Here is an 11,308-nt window from a genome sequence, read left to right as displayed (position 1 = left end):
AGTCACTGGGGCCTGTGACACTCCCATCAGGCCCTGGGGGAGGACCCAGGAGTCACTGGGGCCTATGATACTCCCATCAGGCTCCTTTCACACTGGGCCTCGTGGACGCCAGTCATGACTGGTGCCCCTCCCGTGCCCTCTAACATGCTCTCCACCCTTCTTCCCTGTGCTAGCCAATGAGGACCCCTGCTGGAAGGTACGTGTCCCCTGGTCTTCACGCCTGGTTGGGGGGGTGGCGGGCACGCTTTCCACACAGTTCAGGTAGGGTCACTCCTGGCAAGGGGCGCGGGACCCCAGCATCCTGCTGCCCTGGAGTGGAGCTGAGGGCCTCGGGCTCCGTCCTCGGCGCTGAGGGCTTTGTGCGCCAGTCCACCCTTCAGCCTGCCCGGCAGAGTTGGACATCACCACAGGGCTTAGCCCGCAGGTCCAGGCAGGAGCCTCCAGACGCAGGGACACCAGGAGCCACGGAGGCCTGAATGGAGGCAGCTGACGCTGGGTGCCAGTGTGTTCTGTCTGGCCTTGCTGCGTGACCCTGGGCAGAGCTGGTCCTCTCTGGTCCTCATTCCCTACCTCATAAGGGACTGGACTTGGGTCTCAGGGTCTCACCCCACACGCCCACATTTCAATGATCGTGTGAGACCCCAACCCACCACGCATGCACCACGTCCCTGCTTCCCGGGATGCTGGCTGGTCGTGACCTCATTTGTGGGCGCGGCTTCAGAGTTTATTTTCAGTGTCTTTCTTTACTAAGTTTCACATCTAATTGTAAAAGACATTTCCAGTCCCTACACGCCTGTAACAGTCAAACCACTGAAAAGCACCACGTGATGAAACTCCCTTCAGGCCGCGTTGTTTGCAGCCATAACCCTGCAGTGTCGCAGATCGGAGCCGTGGCGGGCAGGCTTTGTCTGCAGCCTCCCTGTAGCTGTAGGCCGGCCCGGGCGTGGGGACAGCAGGTGCCTTGAGCCCGAGGCCTGCCGCGCGGAGCCCACACACCTGCAGGGGTGCTGGCTTTGAGGCAGGAGACCCGGATGCTGCTGGTTTCCAGGCCTGTGTCCCCTTGGTCATCACCCCTTCTCCTCCCCTCCCGAGCTGCTGAGAACCTGGCGGAAGAGCTGGGCCCCAGGCAGGTCCTGCACCCCACCCCCCAAATCCCAGCCCGGCTGACCCGCCTCCCACCCTCCCGTCTCTTCCAGAACGAGATCACCCACGATGAGCACTGTACCGCCTGCAAGCGAGGGGCCAACCTGCAGCCCTGCGGTACCTGCCCAGGGGCCTACCACCTCAGCTGCCTGGACCCGCCCCTCAAGACAGCACCCAAGGGCGTGTGGGTATGCCCCAAGTGCCAGCAGAAGGTACAGGAAGCCGTGCTCCTGGGGAGCGGCCGCACCCTCACCCTCAGCATCTCCCGGAACCGCAGGGCCCTCCTTCACCCGGCACAGTGTCTGAGGCCACTCAGACCGTCCCAGCTTCCTGGGTCGTCCCTGCTGTGAGCAGAGACGGGGAGGGCCGTGGAGGGCTGAGGAAAGGAGCTGGGTGAAGAGCAGGCTTTTGCAACTTGGGCACACTTGGCGTCTGGCCCAGGATAATCCATTTTGGGGGCCATTCTGTGCACTGCAGGGTGTTCAGCAGTGCCCCTGGCCTCCACCCCCAGATGCCAACAGCGGCCCCCATCACGGCCATCTCAGACACTGCCCGTCGAGGACCACGGTGTAGAGTGAGCAGAGGTTCCCTCTGCAGCTGTCTGACTTGGTGACTCCAGATTTCCCAGGGAAGAACCAAACTAACAACACAAACCACAAAAAAACACGGCCAGTTAGCACGTTTGATCTCACTGATGACAACATGCAAATGAAAAGCTATCAAATTAGCAAAAACGACAGCACTCCCTTCTGGTGATGGTGCGGTGAAGCGGGCACTCTTACGTGTTGCCTTAAAGACGTGTACACTTTTTAAACCGGGCGTCTTGCTTTGGGGAATAGAGTCTAAGGAAATAGTTCTATACAGGTAAAGTTCTGTGCAAAAAGAAGTCCCTCAGCCTTTCTTTATAAAAGGGAAAAGAAGGGAACAGCCTGGCTTCCCCACCGGAGTTGGTGGAGTAGATTCCAGCGCTTTACTCAGTGAGATGTGGTCACTGAAAATGATTTTTTGCAAGGATTTTGCGGTTCTTTGGGATTTGTTCACTATGTGGGATTACGTTTTAAAAAAATAAAAATAGGACTTCCCTGGTGGTCCAGTGGTTAAGACTTCACGCTTCCACTGCAGGGGGGGAGCGCGGGTTCGATCCCTCGTTGGGAAAGATCCCACGTGCCATGTGGTGCGGCCAAAAGAAATAAATAAAAATAAAAAACAGGTTTTACAGCTGCCGTATAGTTTGATCATCAGTTGTCTGAGAACAGTGTGCGGAGCAACAGAAACCTGGGAGAACATACCTGTGTTTGGCCGGGTGGCGGGGAAGTTATCAGTGTTTTTAAAAGTAGGCTTTTCTACAGAATGTATTACTTGTAAAATCATTGCGGAGTCATCTTTTTTCCAAAAAACATAACTCTCGGGGCTTCCCTGGTGGCGCAGTGGTTGAGAGTCCGCCTGCCGATGCAGGGGACGCGGGGTCGTGCCCCGGTCCGGGAGGATCCCGCATGCCGCGGAGCCGCTGGGCCCGTGAGCCATGGCCGCTGAGCCTGCGCGTCCGGAGCCTGTGCTCTGCAACGGGAGAGGCCACAACAGTGAGGGGCCCGCGTACCGCAAAAAAAAAAACAAAGAAAAAACAAAAATCAAACATAACTCTCGTGATTGCCTGTCACTCTGGGTTTTGTGGGGACCTAGGGAGAGGGTGGCTATGACAGCCCAGAGAGCTCTTCCCCCACCCCGGCCCCTCCCGCCAGCCCGGGCTGTCCGCTGGCTCAGTTCCCCTTCTGCCCTCCAGGCCTTAAAGAAAGACGAAGGTGTGCCCTGGACCGGGATGCTGGCTATTGTGCACTCCTACGTCACCCACAAGACAGGTAAGAAAGACACCCTCGGGAGCTGGGAAAGGGCACCGGCTCCCTTTTGTCCAACCCCGCCCCTAGACCGCTGGATTCACTTTGGGCCCGGCAGAGGCTGTTCTGGGCCAAAGACCCCTGGGACTAGTCCTGTGTGCAGGGCAGTTACTGCGGGGATGGAATTCCGGTCCCCGTGCATCCAGCGGGAGCCACTGGCCCCTGCAGGAGGATGTGGCCAGGATGACCTATAGGCACGGGCCTAGGATTCTTTCTACCTCTCCTGCTCAGCCACGGCCCAGCCCCTGCTTGCCTGCAGTTCCCTGTGGGGCCTGGTCTTCTCTTTCACAGTCAAAGAAGAGGAGAAGCGGAAGCTGCTGCAGAGGGGCAGCGAGCTACAGAGCGAGCGCCGGCAGCTGGAGGAGCGGGACCGGCTCCTGGCCTCGGCAGTGAAGGTGCGCGGGGCGGGGGTGCGGCGTCTGCCCTTAGAACCAGAGGGTGCAGAGCCAAAGCGTCGCTGTCTGCTTACTGAGGCCCCAGGAGAAGACAGACTCACCGCCATCACTTAGCGAGTCAGCAGGTGGAGAAGGCAGCTGTGTGACTCATTCCACAAATGGTTGTCGAGCAGCTGAGCATCTGGCTCTGTTCCTTCTCAGCTCTGTGACCTCAGCAAGGCCCTGACCATCTCTGAACCTCAGTTTCTTCTTGTGTAAAGTGAACACAGTGATTTCTTCTCTGTAGAGTGGTGATAAACAAGGTGATAATGGTGGTGGTGATGGAGGTGATGGTGATGATGGAGGTGGTGGTGCTGATGGTGGTGGTGGTGCTGATGGTGGTGGTGATGTTGGTAACAGCAACTGGTAAAACCCTTTAAATGTAGTATCCCATTTAATCCTGTCCATAACTCTATGAAGAGGCTCTGTGATTATTCTTAGAGTTTGGGACTCAGACTCAAGGAGTTTATTTGCCCGGGCAGCAAATAATTAAAACTCTAACTCGAGGCGTCTGTCCTTAACCACTTCACTGTGTCGCTATGATATATAAAAGGCTAGAGAAACCCATGAATACAGCAGGCAAGAGGAAGAGCAGAAAACTGGCCAGCGGCCTGAAGGTCTTCTACAGGGCTGCACTTGAGCCGAAACAGGCTCGGAGCTTCCTCCAGCAGCAGAGGTAGATGTGGTCAGCTAGGCAGCCTCACAACCACGAGGCAGAATGTTCCCACATTCCTGCACAAGCACATCATTTCCAGCCCTGAATGTTTAAAACAGACTTCTCCTGTGGGCCTGGCTGCCGTTTAATTCCATTTTTCGCTTCTGCCTGGTGTGCGTGAGGCCCTCTTCCTGGTTTCTTTCAGCCTCTGCGGTGGAAGGGAGGGGCTTTCCGAGAAAGCGCTGAGGGGTGGCTGCCCCAGGTGGCTTGTGTCACTGAATTCTGAGACCCTTCTCTCTGACACCCTCCCCCCTGACAGAAATGCCTGGAGCTTAAGACGAGCCTGCTGGCCCAGCAGAGGGGCACCCAGTCGTCCCTGGACCGCCTGAGGGCCCTCCTGAGACTGATACAGGGCGAGCAGATGCTCCAGGTCACCATGACGACCACCAGCCCCGCCCCGCTGCTGGCCGGGCCCTGGACCAAGCCCTCAGCAGCGGCCATGCACTCTGCCCTCCAGCACCCGCCGGGGCACAACTGACCCCAAGGGACCCGTCTTCACACCCACGGAAAGTCACTGGGACCTTGTTCGCAAGACCTGAGGGTTCTGTCAGCCTTAATTCATACACACTATGAATTTCAGACAAAAATAAAACCAGACAGAGACAAGAAAGAAGGGAGAAGAAGCTGAGTGAGAGTCCTAGAGCCAGGATGGGTGGGGATGGAGTCCTGCGCCCTCCCGGTCAGATGGGATGCCCGGAAGCCAGGTTGGGGCACAGAGTCAACTCCCTGCTGTTGGGGGGCTGCCCGGGCCTCCGGCTTCTGGACACAGGTGTCTCCTGGGCCTCGTGCCACCCCCGCGGGAGAGAGAAGGGCCGAGGTGCCCTGTGGGAGGGGAGCTGAGGACACGACGTAGCCAAGTAGTAGAGCTAGTTGGGGCGAGAGGCGGGTAGCAAATCTAGGTAGACTCAGCCGCCCGCCCTCACGGGGCCATCGGGCTCACGCCAGGCCTTCCAGAACGCCCATCCCTGTTGTCAGTGTTGTTAGCGTTCAGAATCGCAGCTGTTTAACTTGAAGGAAGCTCCCCAGGGGACGCTGCTGTGGCCCAGCCAGGCCTCCGTCTGCCCCCCAGGCTTGGGGGCGCCCTCGCCGTGCGCCTCCCTCCTCCGCTGACTTTTTGGACTCATCTTGCCCTCGATGTCTTTTTCTCATGGAGTTTCTGGGCGAGAGATGGAGCTGCAGCCACGCCAGGGAGGCGTTTGGCAGGTTTTCTATTTTGGGTTGAATCGTTCAACTTAACGACTGAAGCCTTTTCTTTCCTCCTTTTGAAGAGCCGATATAGTATTCCATTCCTCTTTTCTTGCCAGTACAGACACTATGCCAAAAAATAACTTTACATTTTTGTATGGCGTTTTTATTGTGAGATATTTAATGTGAAGGGGACACCTGGTGACTTCTGTTCCTGTTCACAGGGGTCTCTGCTGCCAGGATGAACGGAAAACCCCTCGGGCGGGGGAGCCGCCAAACTGGAGGGACCCAGAGGGGTTTTTTAAGAAGTGGGGGGAGGGGGAGGAAGAGAGGGCAGTGGCCTCGGGAGACTGAAGGGTCCCTCTTGCTGCCTCCGTGAGAGCGAAGGGTGCCCGCCGCCCTGCATCCGGGATGGGCCATGCGGGCTTGTCACGCCCACTGGCTTCTCCAGTCCCGAGGGACTTAGCACAACAGGATGAGCATCCGGGAGCCACAGGACTCCCACCCCCAGCACATCACACGGTGCCGAATTGCATTGAACAGACGTGTGCGTGTGCACACGTGGCCCCAGACACGCATGCACGCACGCTGCCAGGTGCAGAGCAAGGAGGAGGCTGGCCGGAATCCCACAGACTGCCATGGTCCCTCCTGTCATTTTCACGACTCCGGGAGAAACTGTGCTGTACGATACAGATCTATTTTAATACACTTAACACTGGGTTGAACAAGATTTTTATATTCTTTTATTGATGAACAAAGTGAACTGTGAGACACACGTCTTATATATTGGTTACTCTAGATGCCAATTACGCATTACCGCGTGGCTTGCGATGTAAATGTCTTCAGGTTCCTTTTTTTGTTGGTTGGTTTTTCTTCTTGGATGGATTGAATTAAATTTTTTAAAAAATGTAACGGGAAGATATGAAAGGTTGGACCCGGGAGGGGTAGCTGCCAGTGTGTCTTGAGACTTAGTTTTTTGGACCAAGGAGGACCGTCCGATGGATAGTGGGACTAGAGAAAAAGTGTTTGTCTTAAATATGCCGATGTAGTTTTCCTTCTGTACGATGCATTAAACTCGATGGATGATTTCAAAGCCCTGTGGTTTGTTTCCCTGCCTTCAACAGAGAGGCCTCTGGGAGCACATGGGGCAGGGAGGTGGGAGTTGGAGAGGTTGAAAATCAGGGTCCTGCCTCCTGATCAGGTCCCCACCCCAAGGGAGGGAGGGAGGGAGAGAGGAGAGAGCTCTGGGGCGCCCTCCACGCACAGATCCCCCAGCCCCGGGAGGTGCAGGCGCACCTGTTAGGGCCAGGATTGATGGTTGCGAGTACCAGAACCCAGGCCAGGTATTGTGTGGAGCCCAGGGGCCGTGTCCACACTGCCCCCTCTCAGCATCAATGTGACCGCTTTCTCTGCCTCCCGGGCAGTACCAAGCTCCCACAACCGCCCTGGGGCTTAGTCAAACTGGGAACAGCCCAACTGGGAAGCCGGACCCCCTGCATCCTTGCTCCAGACATTGTGCGGACGCCTCGGGTCGGCCCAGCGGGGAGAGGAGCCCACCGCTGGACCAGCTGTGGCCAGAGAATGGGACTGGATACAAAGTGACTGCCCCCTGGAGCCCCCAGTGGGGGTCCTGTCCCCCCCCGGCCCAGGTAACAGAGTCGGACTGCTCCAGCCTTTCTACCTGATCACTGAACGCTGTGGACCCCGGGTCTGTGCTCCCTCCAGTCCTGAATTCTCACTGGCCTTGTCCAGCCTCCTGGCTTTCTGTCTCTGTGCCGGTGGCTCGCAGGTCTTCATCTCCAGCCCTGACCTCTGCCGTGGACTCGAGCTGCCCACGGCCAGCCCCACTGATGTCAGCAGACATCTCACATGGCTCGGTCTCCACCAGGCCAGCCCCTCCCTCACCTACCCCATCCTGGGGGGATTCAGCCTTCCTAAGATGTGGGTTGGACCTCCACCCCTGGCCACTGGCCATCTGTGAGCTGTGCCCTCAGAATATTAGCAGGATGTGCCCATGTCTCACCACCCACACCACCACCTGGGTCTCAGCCATCCTCTCCCCTGGATTACCGCATGGTCACCTTCCCCTTCCCCCGGCAGCCAGTGTGACGGCAGACGGCCTCTGTTAAACCCCTGCTACCCCTCCTTGCTCAGCAGGAGCTGAAGTGCCCAAGGCCACAGGACCTGCCTCCCCTTCAGCTTCCCTTCCTGCTCTGCTCCACTTTCATGGCTCTGTTCCAGCCACGTGGCCTCCGGGTGCTACTTGGAACCCACTGGGTCTGCTCCCACCACAGGGCCTTTGCACGTGCTGTGTCCTCACCCGCCTGCTCCTCCCCAGCTGTCTCCCTCACTTGCTTGGGGACATGACCACAGCCCCCTCCCAGTGCAGCTGTCCCCAGGCTCCCTCAACAAGACCTGGCGTTTTCTCTCCTTCCCTGCTCTGATTCCTGAGACTTTCATAACCTACGAGTCACCTTCGTATGGTTTTGGCCACTTCATGAAGGCAGGGAGTTTGGAGACTGGACGTCCGAGATCAAGGGGTAGCAGCAGGGCTGGTTCCTCATGAGGCTGTGGGACAGAATCTGTTTCTGGCTTCTGTAGACTCATCACCCCGTCTCTGCTCCACCTGACATGGCCTTCCCCCTGTGTACATGTCTGTGTTCAAATTCCCCTTCTTCATAAGAACAAGTCGGATAAGGATCCACCTTAATGATCGGTGGGGGGGGGTGGGGGGGTGGGGGGGGGGTGGGGGTGGGGGTGGGGGGATGGGAGGGGGTGGGGGTGGGGGTGGGGGGATGGGAGGGGTGGGCAGGGCTTCTTAACTAAACTCTGCTCTGCCCCCAACCCATCTCTCAGACTCCCCCATGGCTCCCTGAGCACAGTGCCTGCAGTTTCTGGGGATGCCGCTGGGTGGTTTCCGGTCCCCAGCTCGATGTCCCGCCCTCCCCTGAGCGGCAGCTCTGACTGTGACTGGGGGCTCCCCCAGGGACTCCCAGGGCATCCTGGGGAGAAGTCTGAGTAGGTGGCTGCCATCTGAGGGCGGTGTGAGACCACCTTCCGGGCCACACCGTCCACACCCTGTCCTGCCTGCTCCGTCCCCTGGGAGGACCCACAGAGCGCTGGGTGCGGACCGTAGCTGCAGCTACATCCACTGGCCACCTTCTGCGTGACGAGGCCCCAGCACCCACCCCCAAGGATCCCTAGCTTCCAAACAGAACGGAAGGACTCCCACCTACCGGCGGGGCAGCTCCGAACGGGTCCCTATTGTTGTCAGGTGACAGAGGTCCACTGGTGCTAGTAGCACCCCGCACGTCCCTGCGGGGTGAGAAAACCAGGCTGAGGAAGGCTGGCTCCAGAGGGTGTGTGCAGATGTGCTTCTACCCCCGGTTTCTCCCACACCTGGAGTTAGCTCAGCAGGAGAAGCTGTCCCCACGGCCTCCACTGCTGGGGCTCTGGTGCCGCGGAGGCACTGACCGGAAGTGGAGGGGAGGCCCAGCCAGGGACGGGCCACCTCTGGAAGTACGGCACTGGGGCCAGAGCAGGCTCGCGCCAGCCCCAGAGAATCACTGTGTGCGTCTCTTCCAAAATCCTCATTCACTGACTTCATGGTTTTGTTTTGTTTCTTTTTTTGGCCTCACTGTGTAGTAGGCAGGATCCTAGTTCCCCAACCAGGGATCGACCTGTGGCCCCTGCAGTGGAATGGCAGAGTCCTAACCACTGGACCACCAGGGAAGTCCATGACTTCATGTTGATAGTTTATAATTGGCCATGGTGGGAGTATTTACACCATGGAAATTGCAAATGCCACAAATCGGGGCTTTACACTCCTGGAGAGCCAGTGGTTAAACATTTAGAAGCAGACTGCTCTCTGTATGCACGTGTGTACACGTGTGCAGATGACAGAGAAGTCGAGGAGGGTGGGTCCAAAGTAAACTTGTGTCCAGCATTAGCCAAAGTTGATGGGTTTGAAAATGCAACCCTAGATTCCTCACAAAATTTCCAGACAGAAGGAAATTCTCTGGCCTTAGCAGTTCACCAAAAACGTATGTCTCTAAACTGTAACAGTTTCACAAGGAGGCTGATATGTGTTAATTAACACATTTTCCGGCACTGATGTGAATGAGTTTGGCCAAATACTACCAAAATGTAATTTGACCAGTTTTTTGGGGGATCAAGAAAAATTATCCAAAACTTGGAGATAAGGTATGCCTTTAATGTAATTCTAGGGGAGCAGTTCTCAAACCTGAGTGGGAATCAGAATCATCTGAGGGGCTGGTTGAAACTCAGATTGCCGGGGCCACCCCAGCTATGCTGTTTTGTTAAAGGATGGGCCACACGACCCAAGCCATGCAGGGAGAGAGCTCCCCAGGAATTTCACTGACACCATCAGGAAAGAAGCATCTAGCACTCGAGGTCCATGTAAGCTGGAGTACCTGGGAGCCATCTCTTTTATTTTTTTAAACTTACAGAAGTATTTAAAGCCCCAATTCCCTCTGTATGAGCACCCACCAGCTTCAGCTTACCTGCAACCCTTGGGGTGTTTCCAGTATATCCAGTGACGGTGGATCAGCTCTGCCCAGACAACACAGCAAACTTCAGCCTCCAGAGGGCTGCAACCACACTTTTCCAAAGGGGTCTGAATCCTAGCCTTGGGGAGGGGTGTTTTCCTTCCAGGTGTCCCTTCCTTGGGTACTCTCTTGCACTGTTCTTTAGGGGTCACTTTATACCTTCATAGTTACTTCCCTGTTACACTTAGTGATTGTTTATACCAAACTTTTCCTTTTAAAATTATTGTGTGGTTTCTGTTTCCTGGTTGAACACCTTATACCCTGAAACCATGTTAAATCACTTATTAGTTATCATGGCTGTTTGGTAGATCCCTCGTGGCTTTCTACATAAACAATTATGTCACCTGCAAATAGAGACAGTTTTACTTCTCTCTTTTCAATCTTTATGCCTATTATTTTTCTTGCCTTGTTGCAATAGCTAGGACCTCCAATATAATTTGAATGGAAGTGGTGGGCGTAAGCATCCTTGTCTTGTTTCTGATTTTAGGGAAGAAGTTTCAACATTACATATGTTATTTAATAGAAAGAGGAATTTCTCTTCTATTCTTAGTTTGCTTAGATTTTGTTTTTAATCATGAATGGTTAGTAAATTTTGTCAAGTGCTTATACTACATTTATTTAAAAACATGTGGATTTTCTCCATTGTTCTCTATATACAGTGAGTTATATCAATTTTCAATGTTTAACCAACCTTGAATTCTTGGGATAAACTCTATGTGGTCATGATGTAGTATCTGTTTTATATTGCTTTATTTGATTTACTAATATTTGTTAAGTATTTTTGTATTTATGTTTGTGAGGGATATTGACTATAGATTTCTTTGCTTTGCAATGTCTGTCAAATTATGTTATTAAACAAGTGGAAAGTATTCTATTTTCTGAAAGAGCATCTTTATATTTGTTAGAATTCACCAGTGAAGCCATCTGGGCCAGGAATTTCATTGTGGGAAGACTATTTTTAATTTCAACGTATTTAATATACAAGACTATTCAGATTTTATGTTTCATTTTGTGTCATTTTCAGTTAAGTTGAATTATTCAAGGAATTTTTCATCTCACATATTTTGAATTTTTGGCATAAAGTTTCTCATAATATTTTAATTATCATTTTACCTTCTGTAGATTCTAAAGTGATCATTGCTTTCTCATTCTTAATTTGTGGTTTATTTTATCTTAATATATCTGGCTAGGGGTTCATGAATTTTATTTATCTTTTCAAAGAAGTAAAGTTTGGTTTTGTTAATTTTCTCTGTAGTTGTCTATTTTTTGTTATTATTTCATTCTTTATCATTTTCTTCCTTCTACTGATTTGTGTGTATATATATATATGTGTGTGTGTGTGTGTATACACACACACATACACATATATAT

General features: G+C 53.9%; 2 protein-coding genes across 4 annotated transcripts in view; one reads left to right on the top strand and one right to left on the bottom strand.

Moving 5' to 3' along the window:
• Positions 1–5,594, top strand: part of PHF21B (PHD finger protein 21B) — a 95,908-nt gene extending 90,314 nt beyond the window's left edge. For all 3 annotated transcript variants that reach the window (XM_029205642.1, XM_029205641.1, XM_029205643.1), the window contains exons 9-13: positions 174–196; positions 1,197–1,355; positions 2,924–2,999; positions 3,327–3,430; positions 4,444–5,594. In XM_029205642.1, the coding sequence (XP_029061475.1) occupies positions 174–196; positions 1,197–1,355; positions 2,924–2,999; positions 3,327–3,430; positions 4,444–4,662 (581 nt within the window). In that variant the 3' untranslated portion in view covers positions 4,663–5,594. The remainder of the gene's footprint in view (positions 1–173; positions 197–1,196; positions 1,356–2,923; positions 3,000–3,326; positions 3,431–4,443) is intronic.
• Positions 5,595–7,832: 2,238 nt separating this feature from the next.
• Positions 7,833–11,308, bottom strand: part of LOC114886213 — a 24,308-nt gene continuing 20,832 nt past the window's right edge. The window contains exons 3-4 of the mRNA XM_029206742.1: positions 8,606–8,684; positions 7,833–8,012 (exon numbers count right to left, since the gene is read on the bottom strand). Coding sequence (XP_029062575.1) covers positions 7,833–8,012; positions 8,606–8,684 — 259 coding nt within the window. The remainder of the gene's footprint in view (positions 8,013–8,605; positions 8,685–11,308) is intronic.

The sequence above is a fragment of the Monodon monoceros genome, unplaced genomic scaffold (genome assembly GCF_005190385.1).
Source record: "Monodon monoceros isolate NGI ecotype Baffin Bay Population unplaced genomic scaffold, NGI_Narwhal_1 Super_Scaffold_6, whole genome shotgun sequence".
Lineage (NCBI taxonomy): Eukaryota > Metazoa > Chordata > Mammalia > Artiodactyla > Monodontidae > Monodon > Monodon monoceros.
The sequence above is the reverse complement of the archived record's forward strand: the minus strand, read 5'-3'. Positions and strand labels throughout refer to the sequence as shown.